Source organism: Sorex araneus, chromosome 3 (genome assembly GCF_027595985.1).
Source record: "Sorex araneus isolate mSorAra2 chromosome 3, mSorAra2.pri, whole genome shotgun sequence".
NCBI classification, from domain to species: Eukaryota; Metazoa; Chordata; class Mammalia; order Eulipotyphla; family Soricidae; genus Sorex; species Sorex araneus.
The window spans coordinates 74,413,411-74,438,636 of NC_073304.1; the positions used below are offsets into that span (position 1 = coordinate 74,413,411).

Consider the following 25,226-nt stretch of genomic DNA (forward strand, 5'->3'; position numbering starts at 1 on the left):
AAATAACAGGACTAGTTTGAAGTTTTAATGAAATATTTATTGGGTCTGTAATGGTAGTACAAAAGGTAGGGCATGCAGCTGACCAGGGTTTGATCCCCGGAACCCCATATGATTGATCCTGAGTGCAGAGCCAGGAGTAAGTCCTGAGCACCGCCGGGTGTGGCCCCCAAAACCAAACAAAAATTAATACGTCAGGGGCTGGAGCGATAGCACAGCGGGTAGGGAGTTTGCCTAGCTTGCAGCCAACCGGGGTTCTATTCCCAGCATCCCATATGGTCCCCTGAGCACTGCCAGGAGTAATTTCTGAGTGCATGAGCCAGGAGTAACCCCTGTGCATCACCAGGTTGACCCAAAAAGCAAAAATAAAAAATTAATACGTCATTTAGTTCATCTCTCACTATAATGGAGGAATTTGAAATTAGAGCAGTGACAAAATTGGTAATCAGCCAATGACTGCAACACAGGCCCTGAGTCCAGCTCTCTCCTTATCAACTATATTTGGCTGTATTAGGCTGCTGAAATCTCTCTGGCTTCTGGAAGCCCTTGGAACGTTGCAGTGGACGTCAAGTGCTTTTCTGGTTAAAAGGAATATGGGGCACTGATTCAAACTAAAGATGTCCAGTCAGTGGACCAGTCAGTGGTGCGTGAGAGAAAACATCTAGAGATGTGACTTGGTTTTCCAGGTGCCAAGCTCTGGAGAGGGTGGAAGGAGGAGGTAGACTGGGTCGCTCAGAAGAGGCCCACGGAGCCAAGCTCTCCCACTGGGAGCAAACACTGGCTCTCCAGGACGCTACCCCAAGGCCGACCCGACGAGATTCCCTATGCAAACGAAGGAAGCTGGGACGGCCTTGTTGGCTCCGCCTATGGGCTCGGCCTGGCCAACCGAAGCGCCGAGCGGAGTAGGAAGGTCCCGCCTTCTCATTCTCGGCCCGGTTCCCCCGCCTTCCTCAATCTACTTAGCCAATGACAGAGACGCGCGCCCATCACAGGCCTTTCCATTCTTCCGGAGTCTCGTAGACGCTAGCCAATCAGTGGGAAGTTGGCAGTTGCTAAGAGACCTTTGCGCCTGGCTCCGCCCATGCTTGGTATATTAGCCAATGAAACTCGGCACTTCGCACTGTTGCCGCGAAACCTGGGAGCTGGGTTCCAGCGCCTGAATGTTTCGGCGCCTGCGCAGATTGAGGAAAGTTCTGGAAGACAGCACAGCTGCCGCCATTTTGCGCGGGCTGGATTAGCTCCGTTTGCGGTGGCCGCTTTTACTGCCGAGACTCCGGAGAAGAGCCGTACGTCGCGCCCCCCCAACACACGCAAAGGAACGGAGACTACCGGGATCCCCCTGCGGGGACCCGGAACTGGTGAGCAACCCCGAAACCTGGTCCCCCGCGACGTCACCGCTGCGTGACGTGACCGCACGGCGCCTCCCCCTGACGTCACCAGTGGATCTGGCGTCAAGAGCCTGCTCAAGCAAACTTTGAGAATTAAAAGAAATTTTTGTCTGCTTTGATTCGAAAGTGTCCGCCGGGTTTACGAGATTGGCGCCCTTGTGGCGCGTCCTTTCCCCGTGGAGACCCTTGTGTCCAGCTTCCCAGGACCGAGCTCGGTCCAGCCGCCACGCTGAAGGGAGTCCTTACTTGGGGGACGGGGAGGGGGGTGGGTTGGGAGGGTCTCAGCCCCTCGCCGGCCTCCGGGGCACGTAGGGTGCGTTTTCAGTGTTCCCCCCACCCCCCGCTCCAGCCGCTGCTCAGAGATAGAGATGGAGGGAGGTGGGCGCCGGGGGATCGGTGTTCACCGATTTGACTTCCGAGTTTCCTGCATCTTCTTTGGCCCCGGAGACGCCGGGAGCATCTCGGCGTGAGTCCCTGCCCGGGCCCGGCCGCCGGCCCAGCCCTGGAAGCACCTTGTGCGGGGCTCGCAGAGGCGCTTCTTCCCGGGACCGCGTTTGTCTGGGACCAGCTTGTATGGCTTACGCACGCCTGGCCCCGGGGCTCCCGCGTCTGGTCACTGCGCCGGGGTGGGGAGCAGTGGAGGCACGGCCGCGGCGCCTCTCGCTCCCTTTGCCCCTCCCCTCCCCGCAGTGCTCTCGGGCCCGGGTGGGGCGCGGGCGCTGCTACGGTTGTGCGCCCCAGTGGCTCGATCGACTGAAGCTGGGAGTGCCCTCGTGCCTAGAGCGCAGGGCCCCCGGCCCCCGGCCCCCAGTGAGGACTGGGAGAGTTCGAAAGCGGCCAAGTTGAAAACCATTGAGAGTCGCCAGGAAAGACCTGGCTGATTCCTGTTCTGTGTTGTCTGCCGAAGTCGACTCACTCAGTTTCCGAGTCTGAAAATTGGAGGCTGGAGGTGGGTTTTTGTGGCGACTTCAGTTTTCAGGTGTCTTTGTTTCAAGAGGAAAAGGCATCGCTAGTTAAGAGAATTGTTAGGGGTAGGGAGATAGAGATAGTGCAATTGGTAGGGTGCTTAATTTGCCCAGAAGAAAGACAAACTTTCTCTTCCTAGGACCTAATTTCCCCGTTTCTTTATGTCAGCTAGCTTATGTTAAGTGTACATTGCAGTTAGTGCAGTTTTGGGAATCTTTATTTATTTTGGAACACACCCCTTGGTGCTCAGGGCTTACTCTTGACTCAGTGCTCAGGAATCACACCTGGCAGGGCTCCATGACTATATTTGGTGCCATGACTGTATTTGCCACGTGCAAGGCAAGTACCTACATCTGTACTATCTCTATGGCCCCCGGTTTCCAAACTCTATAAAGCATACAGTGTACATCCCTTACATCAGGGAACTGTGCATAATAGTCCAGTAGTTTACTGATCCCTCGGTAAACTTTATCTTTGTATTAACCTCTGGATGGATGTATACTTAGCAATAGACATTGGAGCTGGAGAGATAATATTGCAAGTAAGGTACTCTCCTTGAGTTCTGCAGACGCTGGTTAAATCCCAGGTAATCTGTAACCCTCCACGTCATCAGGAGTGACATCTGAATATGTTTCCAGGAGTACTCCCTAGCACTGCTGGGTATGTTGCCTCCATCCTTAGCCCCATCAAAGACATCTGGGTTTTCCTGGGTGCTTTACTAAGTTCTCATTGTGATTAAGCTATAAACCACATGAGTGCTATAACCTGATAAACTCACATTTAAGAATCAGAAGACCTCTGCTTCTCCATTAGAACTTTTTTGTGTGTTTGGGGGTCACTCCAGGGGGTGCTCAGGGATACACTCCTGGTGGAGCTTGGAGGACCATATGTGGTGCCTGGAATGGAACCTGGGTTGATGTGTGCAAGGCGAGCATCATACCTGCTCTCCTGCTATACTATGAATTTGTCACCCATCAGAACTTAATTTTTTTCCCCTGCTTTTTGGGTCACAGTAGGTGGTACTTAGGGCTCAGGAATCACTGTTGGGGATGTGTGCTGGGGATCATATGGGATGCTAGAGGCTGTATCTGGGTGAGCTCTGAAGACAAGCACCTTAAACCTACTGGAGGATCGCTCCATCCCCCTCCATTAGAACTTTTTTGCTTTAGGCAGTTCTCTAAGTCTCAGTTCTTTCATTTGTGCATTGGATTAAAAATCTCCCTATAGCATATGCTACCTTGCGTTGCTAGTTAAAATTGTAAGGTGTTAAGAAACCAAATTCTTTGGTTTTGTGGTTTTGATACAGCTGACTTGTATTTTTTGTTTGTTTTGTTTTGGGGGCACACCTTCGATGCTGGGTTATTCCTTGCTCTGGGATCAAGAATTACTACTGGCAGTGCTTGGAGATACAGGACAGTGGGGAGCAAGCCCGGGTCGGCCACATGCACGGCAAGCACTGACTCATACCATTTCTTCAGGCCATGATTTTAATTCTTGAATTTGACTCTAAGTGATTTTTTTTTTTGCGGGGTGGGGTGGGGAACCATATCCTGCTGGCTCTGAACCATGCAGTGCTCTGGGTCAGACGCAGGCCTCACGCATTCAAAGCATTCCCTCAGCCTCCAAGTAATTTTTCTTGTTTCTTTATCTTTCAAAGAATCCTATGTCAGTAATACGCTTAGCATAGTGTCTCATAGCAGTAGGTACTACAAATCGTACTTGTAAATATTGTTATTTTTATTACCAAAACAGTCTGGTTTGGAAGACAAATAGCAGTAATGGATCGTACATTAACTGCTTTAAGGAGGACAGATCTCATTGGTGTCAAAAGTTGATAGTGATGGGGCTGGAGAGATAGCACAGCGGGTAGGGCGTTTGCCTTGCACGCGGCCGACCCGGGTTCTAATCCCAGCGTCCCATATGGTCCCCTGAGCATGGCCAGGGGTAATTCCTGAGTGCAGAGCCAGGAGTAACCCCTGTGCATCGCCGGGTATGACCCAAAAAGCAAAAAAAAAAAAAAAAAAAAGTTGATAGTGATGCGCCTTCTCTATAGAAATCCTTTCAATTACCTGTCGTTTCCCTCTTCTAATTCTTCCCCTTCACACCACCTCACATACTCCTTTCCCTAGACAAATGCTCATCAGCTTTCTATCATTATGGATTAGATTACATTTTTTTTAGGATTCTATGTAAAAAGAATCATAAAGTGTAAAAAACTAAAGCACGCCGAGGGGCGCGTGCACTCTCAGGCTCTCCGGGCAGCTCTGTCTCACCACCCGCGTTCGGTGCTCTGGAACCGCAGTGTGTGGACTGGATCGGGACGGCCGGTGGTCAAGGACAGGCGAAGGAAGAATGAGGACCAAGCTGGTTGCTGATTAGTTACCGTTTATTCAATCTTCCATCTTTCTCATCTCCCGCACTCCCAGCTCCGGCCTCTCTCTGGATCAACTGCAGCCTCTCTGGCTTCTCTGTCTCTCCTCCTACTTCTCTCTCCCACCTTGAGAGAACAGATGCCCAGGAGGAAAATATCATGTAGAGTCAAGTGACTCCCAGGTTATAAAAGCATAGTATTTGCTAAGTCTTCCTGTGTCCAAACAAAAAGGACATGGTTCTGAATAAACTATGCAAAGGACTCAAGGAGAAGAGAAAAACAGTATTTACAAGTCAACAGAACACTAAGAAAGAAGCTAAAATAAACAAAGAGGAATGGGAGCACCTTGACGGGAGTAACCCAATAAACCTAAACTACCTGAGGCTATGTTATCCTACAATAAAGTATATTCCTGTTTTTTTGAGGGGCGGTGTTTGCTGGTGGTGGTTTCAGGTATTTTTTTACTCAGCATAATTATTTTGAGACTCATCCATGTTGGGTATATTGATAATTTTTCAGATCAATAATTTTTTAAATTATTTATCATTGATTTGTTTGGTTTCTCCTATTTTATAAGGGAAGTGTTTTGGACAGACTTGGAAAGAACAGTTGCTAGATATAAGAACTGGGGGAGGTGAGAAGTCTTACCTGCTTGCTTGAACAGAAAGCCCTCAGAGAGGGCTTGGTTAAGCCTGACTGTTTTGTTGTTTGGGGGTTACACCCAATGGTACAGAGAGAGGGGTGGGAGCTACTCCTGGCTTTGTACCCCAGGGTGGCTCCCAGCAGTGTTCAGGCCTTCTGCATAGTTATCTCCAGCTCTAAGCCTTTTCAAAGCAAAATCTTTTTGAGTTACCTAAAGTGTTAAGTGATTTTTCAGTTTTTTTTGGGGGGTGCTCCCACAGTGGTGCTTGGAGTTGCATCTGGTGATGCCAGGGATTGAACCTGGGGCTCCTGTCTGCAAGGCATGTGCTCTGGTCCTTTGAGCTGTTTTCCTCGCCCCAACTTTCCCACCGTTTTATCCCTGAGGACCTGCACCAACCTTGGATTGGTGGTTGAAGACCAGTCTTTAGTTGATATTATAAGAGGCTTAATGAGGAAGTCCCTAATTATTGGTGTTTGGATTGGAAGTGTCGGTTCTCCCCAGTGTTGCAGGTCTGCATTATTCATATGCTCCTTTGTCTCGCTCCTGTTTTCAGTCAGCAGCTTGTTCTTTTAAAAGAATGTGTGCCTGTATCTTAAGATCTCTGCCCCTGGCATTGCTGGGCCCTAGAAACACTGTATCACTGGACCATATGGCGCACTGCCAGGCTGCTGCTGCAGGAGTGGCCCCTGAGCACCACTGGGGAGACCCAAAGATAAATAAGAATGTCTAGTTCTGTTATATAATTATAATAGTGGTTTCCTGAAAGTCATTTTCAAGTAATCATAAATTTTGAGACCCAATCCTCTCCGTCTCCCTCACATGTTCTAGCAAGCCTTGGAGATACAGCTAGTGGTGCTGCGGGTTACTTCTGATGCAGTTCTCAAGGATCACTCCCATGGTACTGGGGGGGTCTCTTGCGCTAGGGATTGGATTAGGGGCTCTCTCCATGCAAAGCATATGTGCCTACCCTTTGTCATTTCTCTGATGCCCAGCTTTTTTGTTTCTGTTTTTTTTTTTTTTTTTGCTTTTTGGGTCACACCCGGCAATGCACAGGGGTTACTCCTGGCTTTGCACTCAGGGGACCATATGGGATGCTGGGGATCGAACCCAGGACAGTGGTATGCAAGGCAGATGCCCTACCCACTGTGCTATCGCTCCAGCCCCTTTGTTTCTGTTTTGGGGCCATATCTGGTGTGCTCAGGGGTTACTCCTGTCTTTGTGCTTAGGAAGTACTCTTATCCCTATTCAGGGGACCATAAGGGATGTGAGGAATCAAACCGGGGTTGGCCATGTACAAGATAAGTGCCCTACCTGCTGTGGTTTCTCCAGCTCCTGGTTTTCTTTTTTATAGGACATGGATTGAATTTTATTTTGTCTTTATCTATCTAGGAAATCACTTTCTGTGTAAAAACACAAAAGAAAAAAGGAGGCCCAAGCGGGGCTCTCTCTCTCCGCTGACCGCGTTCAGTAGCCTCACGCTGCTTCCCCACCCTGGGGGAGGTTGATGGCGATGATGAGGCAGGCGAAGGAAGAAGGCCAAACTGTTTGCTCGATCAGTTTATTTCATTCTCTCTCTCTGCTTCTCTCCCGGTTCTGGATCTCTCTCTGGATCTTCCTCTGCGTCTGTCTCTCTGCGTCTTCTGTGTCTTGTGTCTTCTTCCTCTGTCTTCTTCTGCCCCTTCTGTCTCTGTCCCCCTTGTCTTCTTTCTCTCCCCGTCTCTTCTATCTCCCCTCAGTGCCCCACAGTCTTAGTTTATATAGCAAATTACATAGGGTGGTGACACAAAGGTGGGTTTAACATTAACAAAGAAGGATAAAACCATTTCTCGAGGAGATTAACAAAATCTCATCTAAGGAAATCTAATCTAAGGAGATCCACTCAAGGGTGGGGGTCCAAACAAGGGTGTATCAGGGTGTGAGCTAGTAAACTACTTAAATAGTCTAGTAAATCTACTTCTAATATTTCTAGCAATGTCATTCTATATGAGCACAGTAAGAGATTATAACCTTAAAGTTTGGTTCTTCCTGAGGACATTCACTGTATAATACAGACCACAGTCCTCAGGCTAAGTTAGTCTTCCTAACCCCAGCAGGGTCCTAATCTCGTCGTTACTTTTGGATCATGACAGCATTGTCCATGATCATGCCCTCAACTTTTAGTTGAGTATTGGGGCGCTTTGGCCTGGCCCATTTTGATGCCAGGGTAGCACATAACTCACCGCTTGCCCTGGATCCGTCCTGTCCCTCGTCGGGATCCTGCTTTTGGGGTGCTAGGAAAGCAGATGCCCAGGAGTAAATATTATTGGAGTCAATCAGCTCCCAAGTTACAAGCACCATATTGTCTTCCTGTGTCCATACAGAAAGGACATTGCTTTAAGGTAAACTATGTTCCCTAAGGCAAGGCTAAAAGGACAGACCCCATGTTATCCTACAACTTTCCTTCTGGATCCTTAATTTTTGCTAAGCTACAGAACAGAACTAGTTTAGATTTGTAAGTTGCAAATAGAAATCAAACCTTAACAGTTGGTAAGGTCCCTTTGGAGTTTGAGAAAGAAGAACTATGTAGTTTGAAGTCTGTTTCTTAGAAATGGAAGGGAAGAAATGGAAGGGATTGTGGGATTCGGAAGGATTTTTTTTTTTTTTCATTTTGGGTCATACCCAGCAATGCACAGGGGTTACTCCTGGCTCTGCACTCAGGAATTACGCCTCGTGGTGCTCAGGGGACCATATGGGATGCTGGGAATTGAACCTGGGTCGTCCGCATGCAAGGCAAATGCCCTAATCGCTGTGCTATCATTCTAGCCCCTCAGAAGGATTCTTAATGTATTCTCCTCTCCTCAGATTTGTCACAATGGCGTCTGATGACTTCGATATAGTGATTGAGGCCATGTTGGAGGCTCCCTATAAAAAGGAAGAGGTAATATTCACCATCTTACTCCTGGAATTGATTTAGTAAGCAAAAGCAGTTGTGGATTATCAGTTTCAACATTTCTGGTTCTGTTTAAGCTACATTCAGCAGTGCTCAGAGCTTACTCCTGTTTCTGAGTTCTGGGATCACTCCTGGCAGGGCTTGAGGATCATATGTACCAAAAACCTTTGTCAGCTGCGTGAAGGGCTAGCACCTGTACTGTTTTCTCTGGGCCTCAACTTATTTTTTTTGCTTGTTGGGTCATACCCAGTGACGCTTAGGGGTTATTCCTGGCTCTACACTTGAATTACTCCTGGCGGTGCTAGAGTGCCCAACCAGGAGTGACCCTTGTGCATCGCCGGGTGTGACCCCCCCAAAAAAAAAAAAAAGAATTACTCCTAATGGTGCTCGGGGAACCATACTGAATGCTGGCGATTGAACCCGGATGCAAGGCAAACATCCTACCCACTGTATTGTGTCTCCAGCCCCTCAACATTTTTTAAATCCTTTTCCTGCTGTGTTTTTTTTTTTAATATACTCAAAAAAGGCATGCTTGTTCCCTTTTTTTTTTTTTTTTGCTTTTTGGGTCATACCTAGCGATGCTCAAGGGGTTACTCCTGGCTTTGCACTCAGGAATTACTCCTGGCGGTGCTTGGGGGACCATATGGGATGCCGGGGATTGAACCTGGGTTGGCTGCTGCCAGGCAAATGCCCTACCCGCTGTGCTGTCATTCTGGCCCCGGCATGCATATTCTTTTAGTAAGCTTTTCTAGAGGCTTGTGCTAATAAGGACATTACTTTTAGATGGAGTGGGGTACAAGTGAGTAGGCATATAATTTGCTGGTGGGAGAGAATCAGTGCCTTGCTCATAGCTGTCAGTTACACTGTACATAGTCTGTGTACTTCAGACCTAACTCTAGTCTCATTCTCCTGGATAGTAAATGTCAGTGGAACTGATAGTTCTGGTAGTTAAGATTGTATTTTTTTGTTTTAAGTAAAATAGCTTTTTTTTTTTTGGGGGGGTCACACTTGGCGATGCACAGGGGTTACTCCTGACTCTGCACTCAGGAATTACTCCTGGCAGTGCTCGGGGGGACCATATGGGATGCTGGGGATCAAATCCAGGTCAGCCGTGTGCAAGGCAAACGCCCTACCTGCTGTACTATTGCACCAGCCCCGTAAAAGAATTTTTATTGAAAGACATTATTTACCTTTAGAAGCGTGAGGGGAAAGATGCATACTTAAAAGAGAACATGGACGGCTTCAAAGGGAAAGCCTCTAATAGCTGAAGTTCAAGCATTAAAATATGTTTCTTGGATTTCTTGTCTTTAGGTAGTTTCTTCCTTTTCTCTATTCCCTTTGTTAGGGGCTGAGAAATAGGCTCGATAATTGAGAGTTTTTATCTCATGAGCTTTCTTCTTTTCCATTGTTCTTTCTTTACCCAACTTTCTTGGTGATCCCTTCAGGATGAGCAGCAAAGGAAAGAGATGAAAAAGGAGGGTGCTAGCAATACCTCCAGTGCCACGGGCAGCACCAGCAGCACCAGCAACGGAGGCAGTGGTACCAGTGGAAGCAGTACCAGTGGGGAGGCAAGCAAGTGAGTATGGCACAGAGACTGGCTTGGCAGCTTGGGCAAGGCCAACACCTGTGTCTGTTGGAGAAGCAGCCAGAACAGGGGCTGCTTGTTCACGGGGCTGCTGACTTTTCAGTAATGGCTCCTCTGCATCTTGGGGATAAATGTGACCTAGCAGTGATTGTCTAGCTCTCCACTGTAGATTTGTGGGTCAGTCCTTGCATCATTATATTTCAGTTGAATAAAAGAGTGGTCCCCTGACTTGGGAACACCAGCAGTTTCTGGGCAATGGCAGTGGTCACTTTAGGTGCCTGACAGTGTTCAGAGCTGTATGTAAGGAGTTGTGTAATGTTGTGAACTACTGCTAAATGATCTTCTGGGTTTTGGTTTACTAGGGTTTTCTGTTTCACGCTGGCCTTATTATTTTTCTTTTCCTTGTGAAATCTTCTCAGTAATGAGAATTTGCATTCTTTCACAGGAAAAAAAGGAGTCGGAGCCATAGTAAAAGCAAGGACAGAAAGCGCAGGTCAGTAATTCTGAGCACTGTTGGACTTGGAGAACCATATATTGTCACTGTCACTGTCATCCCGTTGCTCATTGATTTGCTCGAGCAGGCACCAGTAACATTTCCATTGTGAGACTTTTTGTTACTGTTTTTTTTGGGGGGGGCCACACCCAGTGATGCACAGGGGTCACTCCTGGCTCTGCACTCAGGAATTACCCTTGGAGGTGCTCAGGGGACCATATGGGATGCTGGGAACTGAACCCAGGTCGGCTGTGTGCAAGGCAAACGCCCTACCTGCTGTGCTATCACTCCAGCCCCCGTTACTGTTTTTGGCATGTCAAATATGCCACGGGTAGCTTGCCAGGCTCTGCCGAGCGGGCGAGATACTCTTGGTAGCTTGTCGGGCTCTCCAAGAGGGGCGGAGGAATCGAACCCAGGTCGGCTGTGTGCGAGGCAAACGCCCTAGCCACTGTGCTATTGCTCCAGCCCAGAGAATCATGATACATGGAAAGATACCAAGGAAAGTTGAACATTGAGGCAGAGGTATATTTATTCTCTAATAGACTAATATTCGTTTTCATCTGTAGCCGTAGCAGAGACCGAGATCGGCATCGGCGGAGAAATAGTCGGAGCCGAAGCAGAGATCGGCAGCGGCGACACCGTAGCAGGAGCTGGGACCGGCGACATAGGAGTGAGTCTCGAAGCCGGGACCGTCGACGTGAAGATCGTGTGCGCTACCGGAGTCCACCGCTTGCCCCTGGGTATTACTTTCATATTGATTTTGGGGCCACACCTGGTAGTGCTCTGGACACTATGTGATGCTGGGACTCAAACCAGGACTTCTTATGCTTGATTCATCTTCCTGGCTCACATTACCTTTCAGACAATGAGTACGTTAAATATCTTGCCTCTGAAGGTAGTTATGACCAGTTGGGATATGCCAGAGACCCCAGCTTCTGGAGGGGTGGTGTTTAGGATACAGGTGCTGGGAGCAAGCAAGAGGCTGTCTTTCGTGGCCCTGGTTTAGATTCTCAGCACCTTCCAGGAATAATAACGATTTTTTAAAAAAGGCTTTACAGGGGCTGGAGCGATAGCACAGCGGGTAGGGCATTTGCCTTGCACGCGGCCGACCCGGATTCGATTCCCAGCATCCCATATGGTCCCCTGAGCACCACCAGGAGTAATTCCTGAGTGCAGAGCCAGGAGTGACCCCTGTGCATCGCCGGTGTGACCCAAAAAGTAAAAAAAAAGAAAAAAAAAGGCTTTATATACCCCAGTTACTGCTGGGAGTGGCTCCAGGCCCCACAACAATTATTTCTTTTAAATTTACATGTATGATGACGTTCTGGGATGTTTTTCTTTTGAGAGAAGACCTAGTATTGGACCAGTGTGAATAAAATTGGGTGACATCATTTTTCATTGTTTCTGTTCTATAGGCGTAGGTTCGGGCACAGTAAGAGTCCTCATTTCCGAGAGAAAAGTCCCATCAGGTGAGTTGATAATTCTTTTTTCGGGGAAATTTGAAGTATGAATTAATGCCAGTATTGAGGATAGTTGCTGCAGAAAATTGGTCGGGTATGGGATCATGTGAATCTCAACAGATTCAACTCTTTTAGGGAGCCAGTTGATAATCTTAGTCCTGAGGAACGTGATGCCCGCACAGTCTTCTGTATGCAGTTAGCTGCCCGCATTCGCCCTCGGGACCTGGAGGACTTTTTCTCTGCTGTTGGCAAGGTAAATCTCCCTGCCTAGGGGCCTTTACCCTTTTGGTTTTTTCTAAGTATCCCGGTTATTTTATTTTTGTTTATTTTGGCTTTTTGGGTTACACCCAGCTCTGCACTCAGGAATTACTCCTGCTAGTGCCTGGGGGACCGTATGGGATGCTGGGGATCAAACTGAACCCAGCTTGACCAATCCCCGGCTTGACTGCATGCAAGGCAAACACCCTTGCGTTAGTGTACTATCGCTCCAGCCCTGTATCCTGTTTTCTGTCCATCCCTTTTTATGCCTAACTTGGGGTTTTCTTTTTGCCCTGAGTAGGTTCGTGATGTACGTATCATCTCTGATCGGAACTCGCGTCGATCAAAGGGTATTGCCTATGTGGAATTCTGTGAAATTCAGTCTGTGCCCCTGGCCATTGGACTGACTGGGCAGCGGCTTTTAGGAGTCCCAATCATTGTACAGGCCTCACAGGTGAGCAGGTTAAGTTGACCTGAAAAAAAGGAGTGGAGGGTAGGAGGCATAGGGGGCATGACGCATCATTTCCTGCTTTCCAGGCTGAGAAAAACCGGCTGGCAGCTATGGCCAACAACTTGCAGAAGGGCAGTGGTGGACCAACACGCCTCTGTGTGGGCTCTTTGCATTTCAACATCACAGAGGACATGCTCCGGGGCATCTTTGAGCCCTTTGGAAAAGTGAGTAGAAAATAGGGAAATTGCCAAAGAAATTGAAAAAACTGGGCGGCCTGAGTGTTGGATCAGATTGAACCACTTAGGCTGTAGCAGGTATAGGGTCCAAGCTGTACATATATGTCTCCCATCACTTCGTTGTTCTGCTTAGTAGACAGTGGAGTGAGACAGAGTGAAATCAAACACAGTGTGTAAGTAATCATAAGTTAGAAAAATGGGAGCGGAGTGATAGTACAGCAGGTAGGTCACTTACCTTACACATGACTGATCTGGGTTCGATCCCTGGCACCCCATATGGTCTCTAAGCACCACCAGGAGTGATTGTTGAGAGCAGAGCCAGGAGTGTGCCTGAGTATCATCAAGTGTGGCCCAAAACAAAGTTCTTTCAAATGATAATATTGACTAGAAAGTTAGAGATGTTAAAAGCTAGGTCGGAAAGGGGGCTGTAGTGATAGCACAGTGGGTAGGGTGTTTGCCTTGCACATAGCCGACCCAGCTTCGAATCCCAGCATCCCATATGGTCCCCTGAGCACCGTCAGGAGTAACCCTGTGCATTGCCGGGTGTGACCAAAAAAGAAAAAAAAAGCTAGGTAGGAAAGATCAAAGTTGCAGATTTACGAGTACCTTATTTCTCTTTTTCCTACAGATTGATAACATTGTCCTGATGAAGGATTCAGATACAGGTCGCTCTAAAGGTTATGGTTTCATTACGGTGAGTGCCTACTCTTACACTTTCAGATTTTAGTTTGGAGGGCCAGAGAGAGAGCACACTGGGTAGGGTGCTTGCCTTCCATGTGGCTGACCTGGATTCAATCCCGGCATCCCGTATGTTCCCCGAGCACCACCAGGAGTGATTCTTGAGTGCAGAGTCAGGAAGCCCTGAGCACAGACAAGTTTGGCCCAAAACCAAAAACAACATTTTGTAAAGAAATTTTTTTCCTTTGGTTTTTTTCCTCTGATTCCCGTTGTGCTGCTGTTGCCACCAGAGACCACACCTAGTGGTGTCATTTGGTACCAGGGATTGAATCTGTATGCTCACACATGCAAGACATCTGCTCTGCCTCTTGAGCATCCTTGGCTCTGCTTGTGTGATTTTTACATCTTAACTTCCTCCTTCCCTTTTTGGAACTGTCTAAATTACTGTAAGCATTGGTACCTGAATTGGATTAACCTGTCCCGAGCTGAGTACCATACTTAAGATCACGTCTTTGCGAACATGAGGACTGTTATTCAGTAGGAAACGTGCCACTTAGGGAGCTGGGGGGAGGGGTAGTACAGCAGGCAAGGTGCTTGCCTTGCAGCCGATTCTGGTTCAGTATTTGGCTCCCCCTAGGGTCCCCTAAGTCCATCAAGAGTGATCCTTGAGGGCTGGAGCGGTGCACAGCGGGTAGGGCGTTTGCCTTCCACCACGCGGCTGGCCCGGTTTCGATTCCCAGCATCCCATATAGTCCCCTGAGCACCACCAGGAGTAATTCCTGAGTTCAGAGCCAGGAGTAACCCCTGTGCATTGCCAGGTGTGACCCCCCCCCCCAAAAAAAAAGTGATCCCTGAGCCATGATTTGTGGAATTGGTATATTTTCATAATATAGATGGGGAAGGTAGCATTACTTCAGTCGAAATGTTTTCTTTTTGAGAAATATATTTAAATATCTCCGTTAAGGTCAGAGGTAGCTCAAAGGGCTAAGTATAAGTATATGCTCCATATGCAAAAGACCTAAGTTTGGTTCCCTGAGCACCAGTCAAATGACCTCTGAACATAGCCAAGTAGGCCCAGCCACCAAACCCTCAAAAAAAAAAAAAAGGTCACTGTTGGGAGGCCATCTAATAGCAGACTGGTGTCACCTCTCTGTGACATGCTGGCAAAATTGTTTCCACTTCCCATGACTGGATCTTCTAACCCCATGTATCTCCAGACTGAGGGTTGGCTTCTAGCCACAAAGCCTTGATAGGAGCTGGTATTTCTGGGCTCAACCTGCGCCTTCACAATTGCCCGCAAGGCAGAGGGGAGATAGATAATGTTGTACCACCGAATTGTTCACCTTAGAAGCATCCATTAAACACAGACCACTTCAATCACCTGCCTGGGAACTATCAGTACCATGTGCCAGGCCCTGGAGCAAGTAATACTCAGTAAACAAAGCCAGCTGTGCTGTCCCTGGTGACAGGTATCTTCTCAGCTCCCTGTGTGATTTAGGTGCAGAAAGCCTTCTGTGGCACCTTTAGGTCAACACCCATGACCCGTAAACAGCAGGCAGTGAGCATTCTATGCCAGGCTGCTGCTAGTGTTGCTGCGGAGGGGCTGGAGGATAGGCGCGGGGGGGACTTGGCAGTGAGGCCTGAGTTTGATTCCCGCTCTGTTATGTTTGTTAGAAGTGGGGGGCGTGTGGAGAGAGCTCAACAGACTGAGCACATACAGGAGACCTGGGTTTGATCCCTGGTACCACTGGTACCACCTGGTCCTCTGAGCCCAGAGCTGGAAACGCCCTGAGTACCAGTGGGTGTGGGCCCCCCAAATAATCCAAAACAGGGTTGGTTGAGAATAGAGGCCTTCTGGTCACTAAGCATCTCTGTTTCTGTGTGGGTGTGGACTGCACTCTTGTTCTCAAACCCAAATACGGCAAATACGGTTATTCTGGAGGATTGGTTCTGGAATTCGGGATTCCTGATTCTTTTTTTTTTTGGTAGGGGGCCCTCACCCATTCTGGGAGCCAAGTGGTGCCAGGGATTAAACTAAGAGTCCCCATGCAAAGGATGCACTCTGACCCTTTAGCATTTTTCTGTCCCTAAGAGTCCTAGTTTGGGAGCCATTCCCACTAGTATTCAGGGGCTACTCCCTCTGCTATTCTTGAGGCTTGTTCCAAGCAGTGCTTGGGGACTATGGGGACCATGAATTGAACCAGGCTGCCAGCATGTAAAGCATAATTCATACTGTTGAGCTTTTGGGGTTTTTTTTTGTTTTGTTTTTGTTTTTGCTTTTTGGGTCACACCAGGCAATGCACAGGGGTCATTCCTGGTTTATGCACTCAGGAATTACCCCTGGCAGTGCTCAGGGGACCATATGGGATGCTGGGATTCGAACCCGGGTCGGCCGCGTGCAAGGCATACGCCCTACCCGCTGTGCTATCACTCCAGCCCCCTGTTGAGCTTTTGTATCTGGCCCTGATTCCTAAATATTTATTTGTTTATTTTTAAGGCACATCCTACAGTGCTTTGGTTACTCCTGCTCTGCTCTCAGGAATTAACTCCTGGCAGTGTTGGGGGACCATATGGGATACCGGGATCAAACCTGGCTTGGCCGTGTGCAAGATGAGCACTCTGCCCCCTGTGCTGTCACTGTGGTGTGCCCGTACCCTTCCTCCCCACTCCCCCTACCCGATTCCTAAATGTTAAGTGAGAACTAAAATTTACTAGCTAAATGAGTTATGAGGCCAGAGTGCTAGTACAGCAGATCTGGTTTCGATTCCTGGTATCTCATGTGGTCCTCTGAGCACCACCAGGAGAGATTCCTGATTGTGGAGCGAGGAGTAACCCCTGAATATTGCCAGGTATGGCCCTAAAACCAAAATATATGAATCAAAGAGTTAAAGGAAAAGCCCAGGAGTCTTTATTCTCTGTCTGTCTCACTTCCATTTTCTGTGTCCATTTGTTAAATACTCTGTCAGGCTCGGGTCCATAAATAGACTATTGAGCGTGTGCCCAGGAGACCCAGGGACGCCTTCCTCCCAGAGATTCTGACCAGCTGGGCTGGCTGCTCAGCTAGAGGGCCTGAACGTGTGGTGTATCTACTGGGGCCTGTGGTTCTGTGGACTACCTGGGCTACCCTCGTGGTAGTCAGGGACAGCCAGGGCTCCAGCTGGCAGTGCTTGGAGGACCATGTGGTGCTGGAGATTGGACCAGGGTTGGCCACATGCATCTCAGCCCCTCTACGATCTCTCTAGTCCCTGATAGAATTTTATTTGCATTGTTAAGTTCTTTGTGGAGTTGAAAGCTCAAAAACTGCCATTGAATCTGTTGGAAAATGCCCTTTTCGTAGAATCATTTTGGGAACATGGGGGTTATAGGCCACATTACCGGGGAAAGAAGCGCTTGAACTCCAGTGAGCATGCAGTTTAGAATAAGAGAACTAGGGAATGTGAGCAGGACTTTGCCAGCATATCTGAGATGTGACATCGGGAAGTGACTGATGTTGCCTGCGTTTCTTGTAGTTTGCTGATGCTGAGTGCGCCCGGCGGGCCCTGGAGCAGTTGAATGGTTTTGAACTTGCTGGCCGACCAATGAAGGTTGGCCATGTGACTGAGCGATCAGACGGCAGCACAGACATCAGTTTCCCTGATGGAGACCAGGAGCTGGATCTGGGTTCAGCCAATGGACGTATGCAGCTCATGGCCAAACTGGCAGAAGGTAGAGTTTCTCTGCAGAATAAAAGCACACGGGGTGGGAATTTAGATTAAGACTTGTGACTTTTGGCTGGGGCAATAGTACAGCATGTAGGGCACTTGCCTTGTTCCGGGCTGACTGGGGTTTGATTGTCGACATCCTGTACAGTCTCCTGAGCACTGCCAGGAGTGGTCCCTGAATGCAGAGCCAGGAGTACTTCCTGAGAACCGGCAGGTGTGGCCCCAAACAAAAACACTTGAGACTTAACTCCACCTTTTCTTTTCCTTTTAGGTTCTGGAATCCAGCTGCCAACAACAGCAGTTGCAGCCGCTGCTGCCCAGGCTGCCGCTGCCCAGGCCGCTGCTGCCCAGGCCGCCGCTGCCCAGGCCGCTGCCTTGCAACTGAATGGAACAGTTCCCTTAGGGGCCTTGAACCCGGCAGCTCTCACTGGTAAACTTGACTTGGGAAGGGGGAAAAAGAGTTCGGTCAGGAAGAAACGAACCATCTGTGTCACTAACAAACTGTTCTTCTTTGTTCCAGCTCTGAGTCCAGCTCTGAACCTCGCCTCCCAGGCCATTGCTTCCCAGTGCTTCCAGCTTTCCAGCCTTTTTACCTCCCAGACTATGTGAGTCTTAGGGACCCGCTCACTTGAGCCCTTGATTTTTCCCCTTTCTTTGGCTTTTCACTCATCTCTTTCCTTGCTACAGGTAAACCAGTGGTGCAGTGCACTGCCTCCCCGTGTTTCCGGGCCCTGCCAGTTCTTTCTCCAAATCTACCCTTCCAAGGCCCTTTCTCCATTTTGTGGACCAAGCCATTTGCAGGTGTGGACATTGACTCTGTGGGAATTGGGGCCATTTTTAGGCACCAAGAAGAACTCTTCCCTGTGACTTCACTGGAAGTGGACTCTACTGAACAAAGCCACTCGTCAAAGAAAACAGAATCTATGAGGACATGGAATAGGCTGTCGCTTTGTGTCTGGCTTAATGGAAGGATTAATTCAACCTTCCCTGCTCCTCTCTGCCTTTACCCGACAATCTGTCAAGGATGAGCCCTTAAGACTTCTGGTCCAAGAGGGCTTTGACGTTTGACGGGTGAACCTTGAAGGTGCTGGTTTGCTACTGCAAGGGCCCTGGAAGGTAGCGTGGACATGTATTGTGACACTTGCCTTAGGCCTCAGCTTGGGGCCACAACTACTGCTGTGGGTTCTCAGTACCTTGCTGGGAGGTGTGGAAATGAGCTGTCCTGCCAGGCATTTTTGGTGTTTCAGGGGCACTCAGGAGTTTAGCGAAAGGTGGAATACCTTTCCAATATCGCCCTTCTTCCTTTGCATAGTCGTTCCTTTGGTCCAAGAGGGAAGATGGAGGGGAAGCGACTACTCTTTCCACCACTTCCCATGTGCCTCTACCGTGGGTTCAGCCCTAGTTGTTTAAAGCTGTACCTGTCCCCTACCTGAGTACATGTGAGCCCTTCTCACTGGATTTTATACCCTTGTGACTGTGTACATAGTATATATGAACTTCGTACAAAGGGCAGCCCCCCTGCCGTAGTGGCTGCTGTCCATATGTGTGTGGTCTCAGTCGGTTGGTGTGTCTGTCTGATGTCAACTTCTGAGCCAAAACCATGAATGATTCTAGGGATATAAAATATTTGTAATGCCATGTGCTCTCTTTATTTCACTTTTGTCTTAGCTTCCTTCTGTAGGAAGGAAAATGAACAAAGGCTCACGCGGGTGGTGTTCCGTCTGTCTGCATTATAATTAATGCTCTGGGTCCCATCATCTCCATTTTTTCTTCTTTCTGTGGGAGCCCACACCTTGCTCTTTGCTCAGGGGCCACATCTGAGGTGGCAGGAAATCATAGCAGTGCCGGCATTCACAGTGGTGCTAGCATTCAAATGGTTGCAGCCCAGGCAAAACAGATGCCTTAACCCCTACTCAGTCTCTGACCCTAGTCTCTAACTTCTTTCCCCCTGATCAGACTCCTGAGCTGTTTCTGCCTGAAGACAAATGTCTTTCCAGCAGAGGGCAGTGTGACAGTGGCACATTATGCACCTTCCCTTGGGGTATTTGGTGATCCCGAGCAGTAAAGGGCCAGAGGGACCTCCCAGACTTCCCCTTTCTTCACCATTATCCCTCTGAACTACCTAAAAGGTGCGTTCTGCCCTGCCCGCCCTCCTCTGCTTGCCTGGGCCTGTATCTGGAAGAGTTGTGGGCATTATGTACCGTGACCCCTTCCCTGTCTGTTCCCTCAGCTTTGCCTTCCCACAGGACTCTGTGCAGGGACAGTCCAGCCGTGAATTCCATTGAGCTGGGAGAGCAGCCCTGCTCGAGGAGCGGCACACCTTCTTCTGCTGACTTTGTAGGGCTTGGAGCAAGTCATGGGCCAGTGCCTGGCTTGCCAACTTGAGACCAACCCAGAAGGCCTGAGGTTTCGGGGGCCGGGCTCTGTGGGGCTCCATCACTTCACTGGTTTCTATGGCAACAGGATGTTAAGAGTTTATTGTCATGCTAAAAATACGGATAATTGCTGTTAGGTTTTAATTTGTCAGCTCTCAGACTTCTAAGCAGAGAGTGAAGGTTAGATTCCTGGGCTGTTCTTCACCCTAAAGTATTATGTACTTGAAGCCTGTTTGTGGGGTCAAAGGCCACTGGGACCCAGAACTCCCTTTTCCAGGCCGCTTTTGCCTCACCTGCTCTTGCTGCTGTTTGCTTTGCTGCCACCCCTCACCTCTTCCCTGTCCTAGTTTGCACTCTGCACCTGGGGGCAGGGAAGGAGGATGCAGTATTTTTAGGTAGGAGCATCTGGCTCTGGCCCAGGCCCCCCAGAGTTATTGATTTGGCTGCTAATGTATCCGGAGAAGCACAGTGCTGACCGTTCCTGTTAGTCATCCTGAGGCTCTGAACCAGGCTGCCCCGTGGCAGTCTTGAACTCCTCCAGACTATTAATAGCCACAGGCCTTCCCTCTGTGCCCTTTTTATTTTTAGTTTATTGGGGTGGGGGAGCTCCCAAGCAGTGCTCTGGGGACTTGGCCTCCCTTCCTGGTGATTCTTAGCCTGCCAGGCTGGCAGTGCAGTGTAATGTAAGGACCTGAGGATGTGCTGCTGGGATGAACCCTTGGTGCCAGGGATTATACAGGGGGTGCCAGGGACCTCCACACAACACCCAGTGGGCAGGGGGCTAAGGGGCTGTGTGGTACAGGGGATTAAGCTGGAGTCATCCCTTTTTTTTTTTTTTTCTTTTTGGGTCACACCCGGTGATGCTCAAGGGTTACCCTTGGCTCTGCACTCAGGAATTACTCCTGGCGGTGCTCAGGGACTATATGTGATGCTGGGAATCGAACCCGGGTTGGCTGCATGCAAGGCAAACGCCCTACTCGCTGTGCAATCGCTCCAGCCCCTGGAGTCATCCTTGTGCAAGGCACGTGTCCTAGCTACTGCACCATCTCAGCGCCCCTGCCCTCTTTAGATGATCTAGTACCTGTAGCTTTCACACATAGAAGGTGTCTGCTTCTGTGTGGCTCACTGGCCTCCTGCTCTCGTTCTTTTATAAGGGGTTTTGGAGTAGAGAGGAGAGGCAGTAAACAATCTCCAGGCTCAATTTGTTTTGGACACACATGTTTGTAGGGCCCTGCTCAGGCCACTCGTAACAATGCACAGGGGACTAAAGCGGGGAGCCAGAATCAAATCCTATGATCCCACATGCAAAACGTGCTCCAATCCTTTGAGCTGTCTCCCTGGCTCGGGTCCTTGTTTAGACAAAAGAAACCAGGTCAGAGGGGCTGGGGCGTAATACAGCAGGTTTGATGCCTGGTATCGTATGGTCCCCCAAGAACTGTCAGGAGTAATTACTGAGAGTAAAGCCAGAAGGAACCGCTGAGCATCACATGGTAAGGCCTCAAAACAATAAACTGAAGACCTTGAACTTTTAGTCCTGGTACTTAGGATGAAAGGAAATTGGGTACTTAAGATGAAAGGAAATTGGGGAGGGCGGGGGTTTATGTGTTTGTCTGGAAAGCCTGGGTTCAATGCGATTGCACGGTTCTCCAAGCACCTTAGCATCAGTGTGCCCCCCGCCCCCCCAAAAAGGAAATGAGTTGAAAACTTAAAAAGGGTCTGGGGATGTGACAAGTGGTAAAAGACAGGTCTAGGTTTTATCCCCAGTACTGGGGGAAAAAATTCCTTACTTTCTCTGCTAAGGAATGAGTCTGGTAGGAATCAGGTACAGGGGGCAGAGAGATAGTAGTTGGCCCACTTGCCTTGAGTGTGGCCAACCTGGTCCAATCCCCAGTACCTCATGGTCCCCCTGAATACTGACAATACCCTCAAACTCTGCTGCAGGCCCACAGCAGCATTGCATTTTTGGACCCTTTCCACTGAGAATCATTGAGAAGATTCCTCAAGCCTTCTTCCTGAGCACTGCTTGGGAGACCCAAAAACAACCAAGCAGAAAACCTGGAAATCCGGTTCTAAAAAGTAAGGTAGGACATAGCATAATGATAGCAATATCTACAGGATGTTAGGCATTGTTCTGATCACTATTCTCACAGTAGTACTCTGAGAGAGACGTTCTATTATCTTTTTTATTTTTTTATTTTTTTGGCTTTATGGGTCACATCTGGCGATGCACAGGGGTTACTCCTGGTTCTGCATTCAGGAATCACTGCTGGCGGTGCTCAGAGGACCATATGGGATGCTGGGAATCGAACCTGGGTTGGCCGAATGCAAGGCAAATGCTCTATCCGCTGTACTATTGCTCTAGCCCCCACCTTTTATTATCTTTACAAATGAAGAACCTATAAATTTTAAAACGTTGGCCATTAGTTCTCAGTTGACGCTAAATTTTTCCACTTCTATGACTTACGGTCTCTTCCTGAAAATCCTGTCCATTAGGACTCAAGCTCCATTGGGGTGGGAATGATAGTACAGTGGGTAGGGTACTTGCCTGTGGCTGATCCCCGGCATCTTGTATAGTCCCTCAAGCACTGCCAGGAATGATCCCAGAGGGCAGAGCCAGAGCCCTAAGCACAGCCAAAACAGCAGTACTCAAGCTCCTACTTGCAGTTGACTTTGCTTTTCCGTTTTCTTTGTCCTATTGGTCGCTGTTATCCTGCTTCTGTAGGAAGGTGAAGGAGCGCAGGAGTTAAGGCTTTTTGCCTTGCCTGTAGCCAACCTGGTTTCAGCAGCACCACATGGTCCCCTGAGGACCAATAGGTGTCACCCAGTTTCCCATCCTTGCTCCCGAAAATAAGTATAAATAAAGTCCTTTAAAACTCCTGTTCCTAGATATTTATAACTCATGAGGCAGCCGTGGATATGTCTTTTTCATTATTGCTTTGCACATTGTACTTACTCGCTGTCTGTTGAATTCGTTCCTTCCCTGTTAGAATCAGAGCCAGGCTTTCCAAAGGCTGCCCCTTCCCGAGGCAGCCTCATCCGTTTTTTATTTCTTCAAGACGGAAGGAAGCTTTACTCTTGGGTGTTGCCATGGAGCCTGTGATGCTTTCTGTCTGAAGTGCTACTTACCATCCATCAGAGACTGATGTTTCCATGACAACCAGGTGAAGTCAATAGTCATCAGCTGAATACAAGAAAGGAATTCTGGTCTGTGAAGCTGTGTATCTCAAGAGAGCTTCTGACTTCAAACATTCCTTCCTCCCAACTTATGCTCCCTGTATCCAGGCTTGATCTGCTTCTCAAGTGTGCTGTTGGTTGATGAGATCTCTTTGAGTGTGAGGTGAAGCAAATCAACAAGCCTGGGTCATAGGGAAGATAGAGGAAGGGAAAGATCGGATCAATGATCAGTTTTAAAAGTTGGATGAGTTCTGTTTGCTGTCCCAGATGATCTGCTCTCAAGAGCCCTAAGGAGTTGGCTGAAATTTCTCTAAAACCATTAAGCAGTTATTTTTGAGGGCTAAGGGTAGATGGATGAGGTGCTTGAAGATTGGAAAAGAGCCAGTCAGTGCTGGATTGCAGAAAAGGGAAACAGTGACCTTGCTTGGAAATCAGACCTGTCGAACTTTTACCAGTATTCCAAAAGGATGATGCTTCAGTCAGCTTTCAAGCCTCATAAAGGCTGTTTGTTTAGAGTGGGTGGCACCAGGAGTTGCCTTCCTGTGCCTAAGCCAGGGTATCTCCCTCCACCCTGTAGCAAAAGGGACACATTCTGGAATAACACTGTGTGGCTTAGATTCTTCTTTTGTCAAAACAGTTGCGTGGTAGTAAGTAAGCGTAGGTGACACTTCACTTCTCTAACTCAGACAATGGTACCTGTGCTAGAGCAATTATGAGGATTAAATGAAATCACACATGCAGAGGGTTTGTAGAGATAAGGTTTGGAACTTCTCCCAGGGCTGAAGTGATAGCACAGTGGGTAGGGCATTTGCCTTGCATGTGGCTGACCCGGGTTCAATTCCCAGCATCCCATATGGTCCCCTGAGCACCGCCAGAAGTAATTCCTGGGTGCAAAGCCAGGAGAATCCCTGTGCATCACCAGGTGTGACCCAAAGAAGCAAAAAAAAAAGAAAAAAAAACTCCCTACTGCTGTCTTTCTATTCCTCTGGTTGCCTACATATGTTCTTACTTGACTTGATATTTGACTTCATCCTTTTTAAAAGGGGAAGGGAAGGGGTACACCCAGAAGTTTTCAGGGGCTACTGGCTCAGTGTTCACAGATTTGCTTCCAGTGATGCTTATGGGACTGTGTACTGCCAGGATCAAACCCAGGCCTCCTGCATGCAAATATAAAGCATGTGCTCCATTCCATTGACCTTGGGGTTTTGTTTCTGGTTTTATTTATTTATTTATTTATTTATTTTTGAGGTGGGAGTGGGAGGGGGTGGATGAGAGGGGAAGGTTGGGCTCTACCTGGCAGTGCTCAGGATTTATTCTTGGCACTGTGCTCAGGGATCACTCCTGGCAGTGTTCAGGGGACCACATTCATTGATGGGGATCAAACCTGGGTTGGTTTCATGCAAGGCATGATCCTTAACTCATCTCTATACTATCTCTCCAGCCCCCATTGACTTCTTTCCTATCCCCAATTTAGAATATGTGCAAGATTTGTCGGGGGGGAAAAGGGGAGTACAGCAAGTAAGTGCTCGCCTAACATGCAGCCAATCTAGGTTTAATCCTCAGCACCCCATATAGTCTATGCACTGCTACAAGTGATCCCTGGGTACAGAGCAGGAGTAAGCCCTGAGCCCTACCCTACCAGGTGTCTCCCACCCCCCCCCAAAAAAGTCCAAGGCTCACAAGATCCTGGGTCACATACCACCAGTCTAATTTTTATTTTATTTTTTATTTTTTTATTTTTTGCTTTTTGGGTCACACCTGGCGATGCACAGGGGTTACTCCTGGCTCTGCACTCAGGAATTACCCCTGGCGGTGCTCAGGGGACCATATGGGATGCTGGGATTCGAACCCGGGTCGGCCGCGTGCAAGACAAACGCCCTACCCGCTGTGCTATTGCTCCAGCCCCTTGTTTTATTCTTGACACGCTGTAATGAGACTACAGCCAGCCAAAGTGAGCCCCCTCCCTTTTATCTTTGTTACTTAGCAACTTACCTCCTGTACTATCTCTGCCCCTCTACAATTTATTTATTTTTGGTTTTAGGACACAGCCAGTAGAGTTTGGGATGGAGGGAGGGATGGTGTGCTACTCCTTGTTTGGTGCTTGGGAATTGCTCCTAGGAGTGCTCAGAGGAGATTGAGGTACCAAAGATTGAACCTGGACTCCCCCCCACCCCCCCGTGCAAAGCAAGTGCTTAGCCCTTTGAACTGTTCTCCAGCCCTTGTCTGCATTTCATTTTGGGAGAGATGAGGTTCAGAAAGGTGGAGAAGCAGAGAGAGGGTAGGGTGCTTGCCTTCATACGGCTGACCAGTGCTTAAAACCCCAGCATGATATTTGGTCCTCTGAGCACCACCAGAAGTGACCACTGAACACAGAGCCAAGCATAAGCCCTGAGCACGGCCAGGTGTGATCCTCTGATAGCACCCCTCAAAAAAGTGTCAAGAGAAGTCTGAAGACATTAGTGGACTCGAGTCCTACCTAAAACAATTGCAAGGCCCCATCGCTAATGTACCAGGTCCCCAA

At 48.6% G+C, this 25,226-nt stretch overlaps 1 protein-coding gene across 2 annotated transcripts; it reads left to right on the forward strand.

Annotated features, from left to right (window-relative positions):
* The first annotated feature begins 1,134 nt into the window (after nt 1-1,134).
* Nucleotides 1,135-18,794, forward strand: RBM23 (RNA binding motif protein 23). 2 transcript variants are annotated; one of them, XM_055131487.1, is made up of 14 exons: nt 1,136-1,355; nt 8,207-8,282; nt 9,740-9,870; nt 10,325-10,372; nt 10,939-11,112; nt 11,788-11,841; nt 11,968-12,085; nt 12,392-12,544; nt 12,628-12,765; nt 13,406-13,471; nt 16,965-17,160; nt 17,428-17,586; nt 17,677-17,761; nt 17,844-18,794. In XM_055131487.1, the coding sequence occupies exons 2-14, from the start codon at nt 8,217-8,219 to the stop codon at nt 17,845-17,847; spliced, it is 1,392 nt and encodes a 463-aa protein (XP_054987462.1). In that variant the 5' UTR covers nt 1,136-1,355; nt 8,207-8,216; the 3' UTR covers nt 17,848-18,794. The 2 variants fall into 2 exon arrangements, with proteins under 2 accessions (XP_054987463.1, XP_054987462.1); XM_055131488.1 differs by lacking the exon at nt 17,844-18,794 and having other exon boundaries at nt 1,135-1,355; nt 17,677-17,765.
* Nucleotides 18,795-25,226: the final 6,432 nt, after the last annotated feature.